General features: G+C 34.2%; 1 protein-coding gene across 4 annotated transcripts in view; it reads left to right on the top strand.

The window, feature by feature from the left end:
• The window catches only part of Dop2R (dopamine D2-like receptor), a 144342-nt gene that overhangs the window by 113698 nt on the left and 9588 nt on the right, over positions 1–21056 (top strand). For all 4 annotated transcript variants that reach the window (XM_085663609.1, XM_085663608.1, XM_035872589.2 and 1 more), the window contains exon 3: positions 20366–20478. In XM_085663609.1, coding sequence (XP_085519735.1) covers positions 20366–20478 — 113 coding nt within the window. The remainder of the gene's footprint in view (positions 1–20365; positions 20479–21056) is intronic.

The raw sequence follows: 21056 nt of genomic DNA on the forward strand, positions 1-21056 counted from the left end.
TTTCATCGGTCGAAATCAAAGGTTATATTTCAATCTAATTGGATAATTATCGGGAAATAAAATAACAAATATCTTCTTACCGAGCACCTCATCGACATAGTAAATAATTATTTCTTTGAATAAAATAAAACACACCTTTGGCTTTATTAAATATTATCAGACTTCAAATTTCTTCTCGAACGTAACGATAAGAAAATATTAATTTAATATTAATTATTCGAATCTTAATTAATATTAATTATTCGAGTCGATTTGAGCGAGAAACATTTCTAAGATTGAATTTTTATTTATGAGGGAATGTGAAATGGTGAAAACGAAGACAAGATAAATGAAGACATAATACAATAAATGGAAATTCTTGAATATAATAATTATTAGTGACAGATCTTTTAGGATATTTTTCACATTTTTCACGGCGTGTCCATTGTCTCGTGAAAGAAAGAAATTTTTTGTCCCTACTGTACGAACTTATCGATGATGGAAGGCCAAGTAAATCGACATTAAAATTCTCCATCGAGAGTAAGAAAATCAATTAATTCCAGACACGCGCGTCTCTCCGATAAAGGAAGGAGATATTGAAACGACGAGAACGAAAACTCCTATGATGGATTTTTTTATTTCGCTTCTTTGGTTCAAAACCGGAATGGAAAGAAATCAATGAGAAATCGAATTGAAAGATTCGAGTATAGGAAAAAAAAAACAAAAAGAAAAATAACGTTTGTCCTATCTCCAAGAAAAATTCGAATGATTTAGTAATATAAAAAGAAATGATAATAAAAATCTTTGAAATTGCAAATAAATCGTCGAATCAATTTGAAAGATATAAAAGATCAAAAATAGGATAAAAATGAAAAAGATCAACGTTCCGCGTAATTCATGACGATAAAAACGACGGACAGTAATTTTAAATCGTTCTTCCGATATTCGTAAAATGTTCGTAAAATCTTCACAAAAGGATCAGCTCGCAGACAGGAAGCATTCAAACCACGGAAGTCTTCCACAAGTTTAAAATTCTTAAAAAAGCGCGAGTACTTTGTACGTCTTCTTTTTATTATTTTTATGTTCAAACTAAAGAAGAGCGAGACAGATAGATAGCATAGTTAAATAGAGAGAGAGGGAGAAAGAGAAAAGTTCTTTATTTTGTACGAGTTTATTCGAACTTGGAAAGTTCTCTTCTTTCCGACGATGATCGAAGATATAAAAAAGAGATGAAAAAGAAAAGAATAAAGTAAGCGGGTAATTCATAATGATCGATTGCAATTCATTTAAAATGAAAATTGTTTCCCCGTCGACGTTCCCACGAATGTCCTTGACATTATTCGAATGAAAAAGAAGATCATTCTCTTTGAAGTTTTAAAATATGAGAAGGATACGTATATTTAGAAAAGAAAAAAAAAAAAAAAGAAACACACGCACATCCCACCGATATATATCACCGATCGTAAAGAACGATATCACTTATATCTTTCACGAACTTCCGTGATAGTAACGGCGGAAAAACGAAAGATGAAAATAACTCTTGATCTTCGACTTGAGTCACGATTTTTATCATTTGTCTTCTTAGGAAGAACTTTCCGACCTTCTTTATTTCCGTCTGTAGAAAAGCGAAATATCAGTCTTCTTTTGCACCGAGAAATAAAAGGCCTCGTAGTATTCTCGAGCGAATGGATTATCCGGAACGATCGAGGCAATGGCGGACAGAGACACGTTGACTTTCTTAGCCTTTTACCTATAGCTTTAGCTATCCTATCAAGTTAGAATATACTGCTAAAAATTCCTCGTTCATCTTTCTCCGTCATTCGATATTTTATATATAAGGTAACTGCTATTAGTTGGATTCCAAATGAAATGTTCCTAACAAAAAGAAAGATAAAAAGAAAGAAAAAATAAAAGAAAGAAAAGATCTATCTAATATGTTATATAGCCGAAATCATACGTTTGTGAAGTAATCAGAAAAATTTATCCTCCTTCGGGAAGATTTAAAATGACCTTTCTATGATAATCCTTCGGACATAAAATATCACCGAGTTCGGTTGTGCGTGAACTCATTTCATAATCTTCTTTTCTCATGAAAAAGCTCGGAGAAATGTAGCTGAAAATGTATGCATGCATGCATGCACGCATGTACGTTCGTACATATATGTATGTATGTATGTATGTATGCATATATGGATATACATATGTATAAAAATGGTTGGATTTCTTTTCTTTCGTATTGAAAATATATGAATTCGATCGGAACTATCTTGGATCATTTCAGGGAAAAGAAAATATTCGATCTGTTATATGCGTCTAACTACCGTGATATGATTATTCCCGTTACAGACTTCATTGGACGGTGACAATTCAGAGAGAAAGTAATTCGAGATTCAATGAAATTCTGCTTTGCGACGGCGATTTCGCGTTTATCGAACCAATTGAATTTTCATGGACGTACACGGACCGAAGTCAAATTGAATTTATTACCGCGGGCAAAACGTGTGACGGGGAATACGATCGCGTATTAAAATTGATAAAACGTGCCTACTATTTGCCAAAGGTAAGTAAATGAATTCCCATAGAGAAATAGCGTCACGTATTGCAATCGGCATATCCTACATCTTTAATGTATTCGCAATTTTCAAGATAACATATTTGGAGGAAGTGTTACATTTGATATAAAAAATGAATTCAGTAAAACTCGTCTAACGTATTACTCTTTATGTAAGATTAAAGCTGGTACAATGTATACTCACATATATATTTATGTCTGTTTGTGTATGTGTGTATATAGTAATATACTTTATTACGTAACACGCAAGATGTCACGTACTAGGGGGAGGGAGGGACGGCTGCACACATTTTATATCTCACGCTTCGTGTATTAAAAAATTTCTGCACGATGCCAATAAATATCGCGTAGCAGAGCGCGAACGCTGCATCCCGACTACTTTTTCTTTCGAATCAAATGCTGTGCGAGATTTAGCCGAGAAAATGAAAATATTTTCACTCGTGGCATCGTGTATTTCTTTTTTACTTATCCCCCCTTTTTTTTTATTCGTACGATATGTCCTATGCAAAAAAAGGAAAGAAAAAAAAGCTTTACGAGACATTTTCAAAACAACGTTAACATCGTAAAACATATCGACCTTATTAATGCAGAACAATTTTGTAAATAAATGAAGGACGAGGTGTTTATATTTTATATATTATATTTCGAGCAATCAATTTCTATATTCAATTAGCGACATGAGTATTACAGAATGCTTTACAAAATCTCTTTTACCTTGGGATTATAAATAAATAAATAAATAAATAAATAAATATGTATATATATATATATATATATTAATGAGTATAAATTACAGTTTGTTAAAATTCACACGCATGTTACCTGATCTTTCACATTCTGTCGAGAAATTGCTTCTTGTTTACATAATATTTGTGATAGTGATAGAGGAAATGTGTCATGAACGATAAATAATGACAGAAAATAGAGAGAGATTTATACATATATACATAAATATATATATATATATATATATATATATATATAGAGAGAGAGAGAGAGAGAGAGAAAGAGAGAGAAGAAAATGTCAAATAGATAACAAAGGACTGTCGAGAAATGAAACAAACGATAAGGACAGAAGCTTGACAACATTTGCGTATACAAGGCATTTTCAGTAGTCGAATCTTTCCTTGAGATTAAAATCTGCTAGAAACAGAAAAGGAAGAAAAAGAAAAAGAAGAAGAAGGAGCAGTAAAAACGTTCAACGCACCTTTCTATTAAAAGTTTCAGGAGGGAAAAGTTTATTCAAAGAAAGTACGAGGAACTTCACGGTAATGAGACACGATAGTGTGGTAAAACAAAAAAAACCGTAAGGGTAAGTTGCTTTCTTTCTCCCTCTTTTTCTCTCTCTCTCTCTCTCTCCCTCTAACCCAATCGATATTACAAGTCATAAGTCATATTCAATGTCACTAGGACTGTAGTATCCTAGAGAAGCATTTATATTTCTCATTCGTCATCTTATTCTTTTCATAAAACTTTTTCAGTCTGTCTTTCGACCTTCAAGAACGTCTTTCCACGTAAAATCTTTAAAGAACATTCGTTCTTATCATTCGCAATATTAGTCTACTTGGATTAATATTAAACGACAATTTAAAATATTCAATAAAATTTTATATCCAAATATTCGATCCAGATAATTATATGTATTATATATATATACATAACTATTCAGGATATATTCATATATATATAACTACGTACATGGCGAGACCAACTACCCAGTGAACGGGGCTAAGGTACCTAGGGGACGCGGCTAACTACCCAGGAGCGGCTAAAGTATCTTAGGGGCTAACTGCGCAGCGCAGTAATATACTGCGCAGGTGGGCGGAGTAACTGCGCAGTAATATACTGCGCAGGTGGGAGGAGTAAATGCGTAGAGACTACCAGCGCAGTAATACACTGCGCAGGTGGGCGGAGTAACTGCGCAGTAATATACTGCGCAGGTGGGAGGAGTAACTGCGCAGACACTACCTGCGCAGTAATACACTGCGCAGGTGGGCGGAGTAACTACGCAGTAATATACTGCGCAGGTGGGAGGAGTAACAGCGCAGCGGGCGGGGCTAAGCGAGTGGCGGAGAGGCAAACAGCAGCGTTGGGGTCAGGTCTGACTACCCAGGGGCGGGGCTTAGATACCAGGGGGCGGGGCTAACTACCCAGGGGGCGGGGCTTAGATACCAGGGGGCGGGGCTAACTACCCGGGGGGCGGGGCTTAGATCCCGGGGGGCGGGGCTAACTACCCAGGGGGCGGGGCTTAGATATCGGGGGCGGGGCTAACTACCCAGGGGGCGGGGCTTATATACCCAGGGGGCGGGGCTTATATACCCAGGGGGCGGGGCTTATATACCCAGGGGGCGGGGCTTATATACCCAGGGGGCGGGGCTTATATACCCAGGGGGCGGGGCTTAGATATCAGGGGGCGGGGCTTAGATATCAGGGGGGCGGGGCTTAGATACCAGGGGGCGGGGCTTAGATACCAGGGGGCGGGGCTAACTGCGCAGTAGTACACTGCGCAGGTGGGCGGAGTAACTGCGCAGTAGTATACTGCGCAGGTGGGAGGAGTAAATGCGCAGTGACTATCTGCGCAGTAATACACTGCGCAGAGCCTGCCTGCGCAGTAATATACTGCGCAGGTGGGAGGAGTAACTGCGCAGGTGCTACCTACGCAGTAATACACTGCGCAGGTGGGCGGAGTAACTGCGCAGTAGTATACTGCGCAGGTGGGAGGAGTAACTGCGCAGTGACTACCTGCGCAGTAATACACTGCGCAGGTGGGAGGAGTAACTGCGCAGGGGCTACCTGCCCATGGTTTATCTGCCCAGGGGCTTATTGCTCAGCGGTTGGGGCAAAATTCGTAGGGTAGTAGCTAAGTCGGAAATAGGTGTGGCAAAACGAATAATGAATGGGACTAACTGGAGAATTGGTGTGTCAACTTGGCCATGGGACAGATTAGAGGCGTGGGTAACTAGAGAGGTTGTTATTCTTAGTTGCTGAGGAGTTGTGGTAAAATATATAGGGACAGAATTAAATAAGGAAGGCGTGGTCAAATGCGTAAGGTTGGGTTTAATCGTTCGGATATTGGGTGTAAACATAAACAATTGTAACGTTTAATCGCTGCTTTCATTGCAGTTCAGTCAAAGGTCCTTGATGACATTAAGAATCAATTAAACTTTTTAGAAAGTTAAGTTTTGTTTTTTTTATGTTTATTAGCTTGATGTGAAGTTTTATAAGTTAAGAGTAAAAAAAAAGAAAGAAAAAAAAGAAGAGAAGGAAAAGAAAATTAGCCTAGATAGATAGTGATTTTAAAAATCACCTAGGAACTTTTATTTGACTTTGTATGTATTCGTGAATCAGTTATAAGCATTTGTAATTTTATAATGAATGAAAAGATGGCTTCAAGAAAAAATAATTGTTCTTTTTAAATTAATTAAGAACTTTTAGCCCCACCCTGTGTATATATATACTTATGTATGTATATATGCATGTATGTATGTATGTATGTATGTATGTATATATGTATAAGGTTTCAGAAGGTTGCTTGTTGTAAGGCAAAACGTGTTACAAGGCGAACGAGGATAGAGAAAGTACGTTGACGTACACGTCTCAATTTCCAAGAAGATACAAGGATCCATGGTGAGGTCCTTCAATTACGACACTCAGCAGCCTTTAATGGAATTTCAAGTTGGAGAGTGTCGCTGTCGTATCGTCTCTCGAATTGCGATAGCTCGTCGCGTAATAGCGGATCGAATTATCGCTAGAGAACAACGGAAAAGTTAGTTGCAATATCGAAAACGTTGAATCGAATACATTGGCCTTTTTTTCTTTTACCTTATATAATGAAATTAAATTTTAAAAGAAATAATTAATGAGTAATTATTCTGTTAATAATTATGCGTTGAATTTTTAAGAATACAAATTTTCTTATCGATTCGAAGATGTATTAAAGTTCGAAAGAAAATTTCGTACGAATGGACAATTTTTAAAAGCAATTAAATTTTTATTCATATAAATTTGAATTTAATCAATTCGAGAAAAAGATTAGATATTGGCAATTACAGAGAAGATTTCAGTTAGTTTTGTAATAGTAAGTAAGCGTATTTACTCTTCTCAAATTCTCACGTCTCATCTAAGTCGTTAGTTCTTTCATGTTCGTCACGTTCATTCCCGTTCATCACGTTCCAAAGTCGTTCGGGTTTGAATTCGTTGGTTAACGCTTGGATCAACGAGAATACGCAGCTCGTTTTGGTGTACGTGTCTCAAGTTAAATCAGACAAACGCCATAGTGGCTTTGCGATAAGCACTTTCGAATCCGGTAATTGCGGATTCGTATCTCTCTCTCTCCCCACCTCTCTCTCTCTCTCTCACTCTCTCTCTCTCTCTCTCTATCTATCTCTTTCTAATGCACATACGAACTCCCTTTCCCTTATCACTCGATCCAATCTTTACGAAATGACCGGAATTTCATCCCCGAGTAATTCGTTCCTCCTCGAATAGACGTTGTCTTTTTTCCTTTTTTTCTTTTTCTTCTTCTCCTTCTTCTTCTTCTTCATCTACTTCTTCTTCTTCTTCTCAACGTTAAATCTATCTTTGTTTTACGAGTTTGTCAACGAATCAAGAAGCTCTAAGAATTTACTTGGATTCCGTTAGAACAATTGAAATTCTTTGTATTTTTCCCGGGAGTTTTTAATTTAAAGAAATAGCGATCGAATCATGATACCCTTCCTTTTGCTTTAACCCTTCCCAGTTTGAAAGTAATACCAAACTGAAAATTGTAAAACTCTAACTGTAAACCTTCGTGAACTCGTATACTCGTTCGATTTAAATTCGGATAAGAGTCGGAAAGTCTGACCGAGTCAGAGGCAAAGTTAAATGAAGAGAAAGGAAGTTTTGCAATGGAACACGATCAACGAGTTGATGAATGGGATTTACAGTATCTTGCCTAATCTCTCTCTTTCTCTATCTCTTTCTACTGTTTTGTTTTTTTTTATTTCTATTTTTCCTCTATCTTCCTTTTGTCGACATTATCCATTATAAATCTCAATTTAACGTTATATTTTCTATTGCATTTATACGTAAAAACGTAATGGACTTACGTAAGAGCACTAGAAATACATACATGCATATATACATATATATATATATATATATATATAGAGTGAAAAGATGAAAGAAGAAGAAGCCTGCATAATTTTCAAATAATTCATAGGATATAACATTTGACATTTGAACGTGTCAAATGTATCTCGTTGCACACGATTTTCCTCGATTGATCATTCTTGCATATCAACATTCAAAATTCCCAGAGGAATTCTCGATTAAAGATTGATCCAAACAAATAATATCCGTCGAGCTGTCGTACTGTTTGACGAAGGTTTATATGTCGTTAACGATCCTTAACATGGGTTTAACATGACTTCATCTATCCCCGTAACTTCGTCATGAAAAAAAAAAGAAAAAAAAATAGGAAAAAAACTTCAGTAATCGTCCGGAAAATCGATTTAGCTCGTTAGCTTTTTTAAGATTCAATGAAATTGCCAATTAGGTCGCATTAGTATTTTAAGGATAAACTTTATCTATAGGTATTTTAGATACGTGTAGGTAGATATCTGTATATATTTTATGACGTTCACCAGGCTATAGAGAGAGCCTTCAAATTTCTAATTACCTTTTGACATTTTCTATAATATATAAACGTCTGATTTATGATTTAGATCATTACTCAAGTTAGATATTAGTATTAATACTCGTACAATATAATATATAGTATTAATATAGTATATTAGAGCGAGAGGGAGAGGGAGAAAGAAAGAGAGATAGTAAATATTAGTATATTATAGTATGTTAATATTAATATTGTTATACGATATAATACTGATAATGTATAATACATTATAATATTAGTTTATATTTTTAGTTCGTAAAAGTGTGTCACTCATAGAATTGGAAATATTCTTTCGTCGATATTCATTTTACAATTGAATAAGACATTTGTTCTATTAAATGGGACATTTCGATGGTTAGGAAACTTAAAAACAAGGGTGGTAAAGTTTAAACGATACGACTTATTTTGAGAACGGAATACATTAAAGGCACCGACGGCTGCCAGCTGGCTCGTACCGCAACGAAAGTGCACGTTCGGTATAAATTGCATGTACCCTAACCAAAATTACCCTAATTACGTTCGCGAAGAAATGCACAGACATGGGCATGGTCTACGAGTTTCGTAGACACTATTATTTAACTTGTCTAAGAATATCAACTGTGTTATATTAAACGATTTATTTAATGGAGAAGCGAAGGTGATAAGAAATTTTGAAATTCGGCTTTAGAACATTGAGAATGCTATTAAACGATGATCATTTAAATTAGACAATAAAGTGATTATCTCAATGGAGATTGTAATGATCAACTCGATTTTTAACATGCATAACATTCCGTTAGTCGATGTGCATCTGATCTTCTCCTTCTTATATGTGTAATGAGCTGCTTCACATTTGTATTTGTTTAAGAGAGTCTCATGGACTACTCTCCGAGCTCTTCCTTTTGGTCCTGAATATATTTTACGCATGCATTTCGTTGCATTATGCAACAGTATTCCGGCGATTGAATCTCGTAACGCTTCTTACTTCATGTTTATCTCTCTCTCTCTCTCTCTCTCTCTCTCTCTCTATCTATCTATCTCTCTCTGTCTCTTTCTTTCTCTCTCTAATCCAAGTTCCCGAATTAATTTTACATCGATAAAAGTATCCCCGAAAGATCCAAATTGAAAATCATAAATAAGATCTTGATTGATATCGACGCATACGATTACAAATATTTTTTTTGTTTTTTTTTCTTCTTTCATTCCTTCTCTCTCTTTATTCCGAAGGATTGATAAAAACAAAAAGAAAAAGTTTCCGTCCATCTAATCTAATTCATCGTTATTTTGATTAATAGAACTTCATAATAAATACAGGATACATTCAGGATTATTTTCATTCCAAATGTTCCATAGGATATATCTCGAAGAAGATTTCTTTGATATGAAGGGATGAGGTGGCGAGGGGCAGGGGGCGGGGTGGGGAGGGGAAAGGAAAAAAGAAAAGATTGGAAAATCCTTTTGATCGTATCGAGATATCGATATAATATTGGGACATTCTTATCGAACCCTTGAGAAATAACGTAAAATTGTAGAATTTCCGTATTATATAACAATGACTATCTTTCGTCATGATAGAACGAACTATGCGAAAGCTTTGTGATCGTTTGGATTCGCGCCAAGTTAACGTAGATACGTATTTATCTATATCTCGAAGGAATGAGCCAAAGACTGAGTTTCTCTTATTATAGTCTTATAGATATACTATGACTATTTCCCATATAACTGTTACGAACAACACATATATGAATCTGTATACGTGCATACACACGTATACGGATACAAACGCGAGTACTCGATTCGACTTAACTACTTTGTCTCTTCTCGGGCGAGACACATCAGTCACGTGTGTGCGTCAGGCGAATAAGTAAATTTAATCCTATCTTAGGTAACTCAAGTCCTAACTCTATGTGTCGGTATCGTGGACTCTATGTGTCTTCTTGCATTCAATCCCTGTCCCCTTCTCAAACCTCTCCTTCTCCTCCTCCTTCTTCTCCTCCTCCTTCCAGTTCCGTCCTAAACTCTTGCTCACCCCTTAACACCCCACGACGAAGGACGAATTTCCTGTCGTAACTCAAGCTACGAATTACTTGAATTACTCTGTGGCTCGTCTTACACGTGCTAACGAATATTCGAACGTGTCGTTCGGTATTTCCCATCGAACGTGAAGATCTTACTACTTAGAGTATAGTAGAGAATAATAGTATAGTATAGTATTCTCTTTGTTACTACTATCATCAAAAGAAGATTTGATCTAATATATTCCAAGTAAGATCATCGTCAGAGAGAGAGAGAGAGAGAGAGAGAGAGAGAGAGAGACAGAAAGAGATGTCTCTACATATGTACGTAACTATATATAACTGTACTCTTGCATTTGAGCATAGAGTTTCGAGCAAAGTTCGCGATATGAATACTGATGTCAGTTCTATGGAATTAACTAACACGTAAGCTAGAATCAGATAGGAATTAGGTAAAGGATAAAAAGGACGAAATCGTTTTTGCGATCGTATGTGGCAAGAATGTATCGTAAAATTAAAATGAAATAGAAAATTTGTCTATCTTTCGTGAAAAGACAGGCAATAGGATAAAAGTTAATTATGAAGATACATAATAACGCTTTTACTTTATTCGTATGAATCAATAAAGGAGGATGGCACGAGGGAGGGGGAGGAGGGAGAAAAAGAAAGAAAAGTTAAAGGAAAAAGCTTTTGAAACAGACCGCAATCCTTTTTATCTTTTTTTTCTTTTTGTTTTTGTTTTTGTTTTCCGATATAAACCGCATCTTCAAGAACAGGTAATAGCCAGATAGATCGAAGAGGAAGAAGTAAAAGAAGAAGAAGAAGAAGAAGAAGAAGAAGAAGAAAGGGAAGTCTCGAAAAGCGATGGTTCTTGAAAATGAATACCGTTGATGACAAAGAAACGATCTTGACCGTTTCTCGCTTTGTGCCATGAAAATACGATAGATGGATAGATCTCTAATAGAATCCTGTATGTCTGGGGAGCTTAACTTTCGTGAGAAAAACAGAGCTTTCCTTCTCATGAAAGAGATCTTTTTCTCTCTGAAAGAGGAAATGGAAAAAGCGTAAGTGGATGTTTCTAGGAGGATCGAGAAAATGGGAAAGGGATGTTCTGAACACATAGAAAACTGGGACATAATAAAAATCTCTGATCGTTAAATCGGAAAAGTTTGGGTATAAAAGGATATCAAGATTGGAAGTAGTTTAAATTAACTCGATACTAAAACCATTTCATACCGATTCTCTTTATCGTAAAATCACACATATATACACATACACACATATATATATAGATATATATATAAATATTGTGTGTGTGTATGTGTTACATTAAATGTGATTGAATGACGAAGAGAGATGTGTTGAGACAACGATCCGCATCGATGCGGTTATGTTCGAACGCATTCAGAATATATTTCGTTTCTTCCAAACGCGTATACTGAATATATTTGTCTAGGTATACGAAGCACGTTGAAAATGGTAACGAAGAAAACCTGATCGTAAAATAAAAAAATGCACATCTGCCTTCTTCGTGGATCGATTGATCGAAATGAAAACCAATAGAAAATAGAAAGAATGGAGCATGTAAAGAAAAAAAAAAAAAAAGAAAAAATAATCCACATAGATATTGCAATTGCATTAATTTTCAAAGACTTTTGTTTTAAATTAATTTCAAACAAAGGCAAATATATTTAATCCTCTATCTAAATGTCCTTGGGAATTCGTTAATTAACACTGAGTTTACTGCAATGCGGCCCTCTAGAAAATCTCGTATTTCCTAAATCTATCCCTTGGTAACCGACAAAGCATTACCTATTTTCAAATCCTTTTACATTTTTCTTTTCTACGTAAAAGATTTTTATCTTCGAGTTACTAATGATAAAACCCGTATTATCATTTGGAACACTAAATTGTACATTTAAATAGACATTCGTTAAATATTTCGAAAGGTTGAGAATGACTGTGATGTTAATGATCGTGGATGGGGGAAAAGGGAATGTTTAATTTGAGATTTTGCAAATAGCAAATATAAAATTCTCCCTTCGAGATTTAACTGAAAAAGAATACGTTTCCTTTCACAATGATTTTCCACTAATGTACTTTGGCGAACCATTAGAATTCATTTCAACTAACTGTACGAAAGGACGTAAATGTCGGTCTTACTGTTAAAGTTAACGAATTTTTCTTTTCCTTTTTCTTTTTTTTTCTTTTTTTTTTTTTCGAGTTATAAAACTTCACTGTAATGTTTTTCTCGTAAAAGGGGATGGGAAAAGAGGAAAGAAAAGAGGAGAGAAAAATAAGAAAAAGGAAAAGACAAAGAAGAAACGGATGGAAGAAATTATTCGTATCACGTATATAGGCTTTCCCGTGATTAAAATAAAGATTTTTCCTTCTAGTAAGTAATGTTGTATTTCCAGCACGCGAGAAAGAGAGAGAGAGAGAGAGAGAGAGAGAGAGAGAGAGAGAGAGAGAGGAATTGTTGTAAATGAGAAAAGTTTAGGTTTCGAAAATTATTCATTTGGCAATTAAAATCGATTACACGTCGATAAAGATTTCTTAAATTTTCCCATGCGTAGAAGATAATACCTTAGGCGAATCGTCAATCAAAAAGCTCTCGATTTGCGGATACAAGACTTTCCATCACCCTCGGTAATGGCTTTTTAATGTCATTTTGGCGTAGACCTCAAGTCTACCACCATACTCTCTAGAGATTCTACTTCCAAAATTGATTGCTTCCGTAACATCTATAGAAGAGAAGTTTAGCGGTCTCGAAAGCGTTTCAAGTTTTCCATTGGAATTATTATTATTGGATCGATTAAAAGCGTAACAAGGGATAATAACGCGAATGTATAATATTATCTTTGAAGGATTGATAAAATGAAAAAGAAAGAAAGAAAAAAAAAAGCAAAAACGAGAAAAATAAATTAAGGATGAAAATGAAAATATATATTAGTATCGTTTCGTACGAAATTCTTCGATGGAAATTTCCAAATTTGCCGGCTGTTGATGAAAATGTATAAAAAAAAAAAAAAAGAAAAAACAGAAAAAACAGAAAAAAAAGAAAAGAAAAGAAAGAAAAGAAAAAGAGAAGAAAAGAAGAAAGATTAGAAATTAAACGCGATTTCGTTGTTATATTCGATTAGAATATAATAGAATTTGATTAATCGATAAGTCTACTACATTATTTTTTTTCTTTTTATCTTTTTTTGTATGTGTGTGTGTGTGTGTGTGTGTTATTTTTCTTTTTTCTTTTTTGTTTTCTTAAAAGAGGAATCGTCAGTGGCGGCGCAATGAGAAAGTTTCGAAACGACAGGGACGTCGATGGTTTAACGATTGAAATTTTCGAACTGTCGTAACATTCGTCGTAAGTGCCACGGTTAAAACTTTTCCAGGCTCGTTTAAGAGCACATTCTCGAGGTTCCAAGTGAGAGAGTAAAAGTACCGATTGGATCACGAGGAATTGGTTGAGACAAGAGGAAAGGAGATGGAGAGGATTCCTTCATTCGGAAGAAGAAACACCTGTAGTCCTCGTCGAGAAAGGCCGAAGGAACTCGAATGCAATTAACTGGCCGGCAATAGGATTGAGAAGCCGAAGCGTAACTTGGACTACTATCCTCGATCGATCATCCCTTGAAATGGCCAAGAACTTACCCTCCGTCAAGTTATCCCTTCTTCGTCTAGTTATTCTCCGGATTTCTTTACTCTCTTTCTCTCACCCTTTCTCTTTCCCTTTCTTCCTTCGAACTACTCCATTGACCATTAAAACTTAGTATTTCTTTCTTCTTTTTTTATCTTCGTCTCTCCCTTTTTCTCTCTCACTCTTTTTTTATATATTATATATATATATATAGTTTTTAAAGTTACTATTTACTCCTTTACTTTTATTCTATCGGTTATAATATATTATATATTATTAAAATTGAATAGTACGTTGTATATTAATCTGATTTTAATACATATAAATATTGACTATGCTATAATTTAACTCTATTATAATAATATATATATTATTATTATTACTTTATGATATTGGAGTGTTATTAACTATGCATTAATTTGACTGACTATATACAAACTACTACTGCAATTAAATTACCCTACATATTGCAATTGCATTCTATTATATAATAATACTATTCCTAACAACGTATATATAACAATTCCCTCCTTTCTAATCGCATAAATCTATTACCATAAATCATTTTCATTGGTATATAGTCAATCCTTATTTTTTTTTTTTTTTTATAGAGTTTGACTATAAGAAAACGCTATATATATATATATATATATATATATATATATATATTCAAATTAATTATTAATATTATCTCAATGAATTATTCAATCAAGGTTTCCCCTATCTCCCTACTCCTCTTCCATCTTCGTATCATCCCTATTTCACTCCTCCACGATTATATCAATACCAAATCAATTTTAGCAACAGCATCCCATTTCTACGATCCCGTAGCACGTTCCTATATCGCGCGTCATTGGATTACGAGGGATGAGTCGCTCGGTATACTACAGCCGCTCGATACGAGAATTAATAGCAGCGCTACTATCCGTTTAAACGTACGACACGATATTCGATATATCCAACCTGGTCCTTATTAATAACAAGATTTTCAATGATCGCAAGTCAAGATCGTAAATGTTCAAAAAATAATGTTTACTTCGTTTTATTTTTGCGCGTTGTTTATGAGTAAAAAAAAAAAAATTAAATAAATAAATAAATAAAAAAAAAAAAAAAGGAAGAGAAGAGAAAAAATAAACGATGTAAGGAACGATTTGATCAGTGCAAAAATTTTCACGTTTTAACGAGCGATTCTTCGAGACATTTCTTTTTGTACGTTTTACAAATATAAGCTATATACAGACACACACACACACACACACACACACATGTGTATATAAATATATATATATGCATAAAAAATTTCAATAGCACGAAATGAACACAATATGACTCTGATTGATAATACCATCGAGAAAGAACATCCATCGAAAAGTACGAACAATAAATTTCATTGCAAACTTTATTTCCTTTGCAGATACGATATTTTCATGCTTTCCACGATATAAAGCATCAAATTATACCGATGTCTCCTGTGCAATAAGTTTAACTATAAATATTGGAGCTGGTAAAACTGAACGCGTTTTATGACCAGGATGTTTTCTTCTATTCGATATTAAAAAATTATAGAAAGAGAGAGAGAGAGAGAGCCCTTTAATCTGTCTACTAATTACTACGTCCAATATTGAAAAAGTAACACATTGAAAAATTAGTAAGGTATTGTTAAACATAATCATTCTTTCATTAATGATTTAATATAATTAATGACGAATATCGAAATATAATATGGATTAAATTGAGACTTTATATTATAATATTGTATATACGTATTATTTTTCGAACGAATTCACATGGAAATCTTTAAAGAAAATGTTCTTCTTTAAAATTTCTCTTTGAAATTTTCATCAAATATTCGATTAATACTCGTACTTGTACAGCATATATATACATATATATATATATATATATGTATATAATACATAGATAGATAGATAGATAGATAGATAGATAGATAGATAGATAGATAGGTAGAAGCAATGTGAAGATTGGTGGACTATACTAGGCGGCGTCTTCTATAAAATTAACAGGAGCACCAGTATCGGTTAAGCACTCGATACTGGGTACTCGAGCATAGTCAAGTACGTAACTCACATGCGTGTGAGTTTGTATTGGTGTTTAGTGTATCTACCTGAATATCTTTAGTGCCCAAATGCATTCTGCTTGTAAACAGTGTTGCATATAACTAAGTACTCGATCACGTTATGCGCAACGATCCAATACGTTATATGGAGTAGATCGAATTGATTAGACAACGGTTTCCCTCTGAGAAGCTGTTCCAAGAGAGAAACCGCGAATGAGACAAGAATGATGAAGCGAGAAAGAAAGAGAGAGAGAGAGAGAGAGAGAGAGAGAGAGAGGAAGATCGATTAGTAGAAATGCTATCGAGAGCATAAATTCAAAGGAAAACCTTCTAACTGTGTTATTCGTCTCTCAAACTCAAGTTCCTTCTTGTCGTTGTTCTCGTTATTGTCATCCTCATCATTGTTGTTGTTGTTTGTTTGTTTGTTTGTTTGTTTGTTTGTTGTTGTTATTGTTGTCGTCGTCGTCGTCGTCGTTGTTGTTGTTGTTGTTGTTGTTGTTTGTTTCGTTGTTCCTCCGTATCGGAATAGCATTGTATTCGAATTAATTACAGGCACGGAATGACACTTACTGTGTGTGTCTGCAATTAATCTCTACCCATTGATAGTCGACTTGGACGGAAGAGTGATTCTCTCTAGGGTAGTGATGCTTACGCTAGGAATATCGGAACAACTCGTTGGACTCGGATGTTTCTATTGTTCAAATGCTTCTACGTCGAGCCTATCTCTAACTCTCTTCCATTCTATTCCGTCCTAATCCCTTCTATCGTTTGTTACGATGTAGATGTCGTATCAAGGCGATCGAAGGGGAACGAGGCCTTCGTTTCAAATATAAATACAAAAGGAAAGAAAAAAAAAAGAAAAATAAATAAATAGAAAGCAAACGAAAAAAAAAAGAAAGCGAGAGAGAGAGAGAGAGAAGGATAGTATCTCTATCGTGTTTTATCTAACGTCGAGTAAAGTTTTTTAGCTAGAAGTTTATGGCGTTGCAGTTTCTCTCCCCTAATACGTTAAACGAAGCATGGTTAGATTATTCGTCGCTCGATAGCTTCGTTTCCCTTCGTCGACGAAGGGATTCATACTCCTGTATACTTTCTAAACGGACAACGTTGCCAACGATGCTTTAGCTACGTTACATGGTATAATTATCGTATGAAGAGCGAGAGAGATAGTGAAAAACAGAGAGAGAGAGAGAGAGAGAGAGAGGGACAGAAAAGTATGTAACCCAGGGGACAGCACAAGATACTTAAACGTTCTAGTTAGCTCTAGCTAACATCGTTCTTCTACTCGTTGGTTATATTTTCGGTAATATCCTCGGTAACATACGTCGCTTGATTTTGTCCTAAAATCTCAACTGACGTAGACAGGAGCCACGTCAGCTTGTATACTTCGCCCCGGGTCATGGCAGTAACGAGAACATAATTAACGAGGACGTCGTCGTACTCGTAAATCCACGCGATCAACTCGTTTCCCTCGTTAAGCTATAAAATGTGGATGGCCAATCAAAAATGGTTAAAACTGCCGACAGTCCATCACCTATGCTCGAAACTTTGGAATTTAGCTTTTTTTCTTTTCTTTTCTTTCTTTCTTTCTTTCTTTTTTTTTTCTTTCCTTTTTGTTTTTTTTTTTTTTTTTCTTTTCTTTTCGTTGAAATCGCACGATACCTAACGTGAAAAAAAAAGGAGAAAGAAAAAAATAATTTACTTTTTATTATTCGTTCGTACATGTCGTTGACGCATACGTGTGTGTCTGTGTGTGTGTATCGCCTCGTAAAAAAGAAAAATAGAAAAGAAGGAAAGAATATTGAGAGAAATACTATGTAAAAAAAAAAAAAGAAAAAGAAAAAAAAGGAAAAAGAAAAAAATTATGCAAAATACGCATGCATTTTGTGGAAGGAGTGAGATAGGGAATGAGGGGGGGGAACAAGTGGTCGTGAACCATATTTAAATTGTCGAACGAGATATACATACATACGTACGTACATTCGTACATATGTATATAAACAAAACGAGAAAAATATTCTTTTCTCTCTGACGCACGGTAGCGTTATTTTTCTAACCCTTCCTCGAAGCTTGGTAATTTGAATAAAAAAAAAAAAAAAAAAAAAAAAAAAAAAAAAAAAAAAAAAAAAAAAAGAAACAAGAAAAAAGAAGCAAAAAAAAAATTGAAAAAAAAGAAAAAAGAAGCAGAATAACAAAAAGTAGCACGGCGATTATTATAATATATTCAAACATTTATTGTTTCTTTTTCCCCTCTTTTCATGTTCACGTTGCATGGAGTTTTATCAATTGAAAGAAATCTAAATAACTGTATGTAACAATTAAAAAAACGAAGGTTTTTTTTTGTTTGTTTTTTTTTTTTTTTAATTTGTTTTAAAAAACTTTTAATCCTTTTATATTAACTTTGTGGAATATGTATGGTATGGTATAACGTGTACGTAAATTTTCTAATTGCAACGATATAATGTATATTCCGTTGAAACGGAATGTAAATAGAAAATAGGGTATGTTACTAGCGTGAAAATATAGCGGAGGTCTAATAATATATGTTTCCTCACAATATGTAAACTTACTCGTACGATAGTAATATTAAGTTAATATAAATCAGAGTGGGAGGTAAGGTAAGCTCACTGTCACGTTGGCTATGTTACGTTTGTAGAGAAACAAAGGAAGATTTAAATTGAACTAAATTGCGAGATAAAGTTGAATGTATTCGTACGATAGTGTAAAGAGAGAGAAAGAGAAAGAGAAAGAGAGAGAGAGAGAGAAGGAGAAAGAGAAAATCGAAAGATTCTTTACCTTTAGTGTTTTAAGGAGAACGAGACGTAGAGAATAATGGCCAATTTGCTAGCTGCTTCATGTCTTCTTCGACGAATACGAAGACAAAAGAACACTAATACATTCTCAACAACGATCCTTAGAAGGACTTTCTGAATTGAATTCAATCGAACGGAGTCACTCGAGGTAACGACAGAGTACCGACGTTAATTATGAAGAAAATATCATTCGTCATGGAATGACGAACGAATGACATAATTAAACGTTCCTTAATCAAAAAGTCAATGAATTAATGCTAATGTAAAAAATTTCAACGAGATGAAAGAGAAAAAATAAGGGGGAAAGAAAAAAAAAGAAAAAAAAAGAAAAAGAAAAAAAAAGAAGTAGGAAGAAAAAGACAATAGTTTATCATTACTTATACGCGTTAACATCCACTAACAACTTCTTACTTCTTTTATAATCCAACGTATATTATTTTCTATAATAAGCTCTTCGAAAATCGATAAACTACGCACGTACTAAGACATATTATATGAGGACAACTTGGATGATAATATTTTTGTCATTTTATATTAAAAATATATGCGATATAATGGGAATAGGTAAAAGGAAAAAAGAAAAAAAAGAAAAAAGAAAAAAAAAAAACGAAGGATACTTGGTTATTTAATAGAAATTATTGTTTTTATTTTATTGGATTGTTGAAATTGTTTTAATAAAAGCCAGTACTGAAAAATAACGTGTTGGGTTGTTGTATAGGTATGATCGTTATGCACCGGCGATTTCACAATCGATTTTCCGGATCGTGACTTGAACAATTTGAAAATAAATTTTCCGTCCGGAACACACTACACACGTAAAAAAGATGACGAGTCGATGTTATTCGGCACCTGATGTAGACGCGTTTGCGACATGAAAAATCTATTAATAGGATCGAGAGCGAACAAATAATTTTATTTTACCAATTTCCATATATACATATATATATATGTCTTTTTTTTATTTTCTTTTTTCTTTGCGAGAGAAACAAAATTTCTATTCCTGATCTTGTGTAAAAAAGAAAAAAAAAAGAAGAAAAAGAAAATATCTCGTTCCTTTTTTTCTCTATGAAAAAAATTCCTATTTCAAATCTTTCGCAAATTCTTGCTTTTCCTTTCACTTTTTAATGAAAATATTTTCGAAATAGTTTTTCAATCTTTTCGAAAATAAATTCTTGTTTCCTTTTTCCCTTTTTTCTTCGTTTTTCTTTTTCATCCTTTTTATCTTTTTCTTTTTTTTTTTTTTACTATCAAATAAAAAGTGCACATTTTTCGATCTCACTCAAATTCTTGTATCTTTTCTTAGTATTATATTTATTATTATTACTTTTTTATTTTTATTATTTCTTTAATATTGTATTATTATTATTATTATTATTATTATTATTATTTCCTTTTTAATTTTTATTTCTCTTCTTCTTTTCAAATGCCTCGTTTATAAACGAAATACTTATTTCCAGAAATAGTAATTTCTTTTTATATCCGGTTATTTGCGAAAACATGTAAGACGTTTCCCTTCATTGGGAGAAAGCATTTGGAAGTTTTTATACACGGGGGCGACGTTTTCGAAACTTCCAAGTACTTTTCATTTAAACGGATATCAAAGATTTCAGTTTACTAACCGAACTTCTATATTGCAGGTAAACTCGGGCTCGTGGAGTTTGCCAGGCTTCGTTTGTGACTTCTACATTGCAATGGACGTTACCTGCAGTACGAGTTCTATCTTCAATTTGGTAGCGATCTCCATAGACAGGTGTGAGATTTATTGTTATTTCAAGACAAATATAATAACAGACTACTCGCTCTCTGAAATCGTTATTTCCAAACGCGTAGGACAAAATTTGCATTCACCAGAGCGAAATATTTCCCGATGATTGTGAAAACAATCATGGAATTAGCCATGAGGGACAAGTAAAGGGGAGGGGAGGGTTAAGAGTAGAAGGAGGAAAAGGAGGAGGAGGAACAAAGAAAAGAAAAAAAAAAAAGAGAAACGAACGAATCCTCGCGATTTACGTGCGACGAATAAAGAGATAGATGCAATGGTAAATGTATATTTCGTGAGAGAAAGGAAAGAAAGGAAATAAAAAAAAGAAAAAAACAAAATTGATAAGGCTTACGTTTCAATAATGTGAACGTAATTTTTTCTTTTTCTTCTATTATTATTTTTATTCCGTTTCATCTTGTTTCTTTTTCTTTCTCTCCTTCCCTCTTTTTTTTTCTTTTTCATTTTCCAAAAAAAAAAAAGAAAAAAAAAGAAAAAGAAAAAAAAGGAAAACTAAAAAGTACATATTTATTTTCTCTTATCGCTTATCGATTTAAAACGCCATCGAT

This window comes from Vespa mandarinia, chromosome 23, assembly GCF_050613455.1.
Source record: "Vespa mandarinia isolate Hongniang chromosome 23, ASM5061345v1, whole genome shotgun sequence".
Classification (NCBI taxonomy): Eukaryota; Metazoa; Arthropoda; class Insecta; order Hymenoptera; family Vespidae; genus Vespa; species Vespa mandarinia.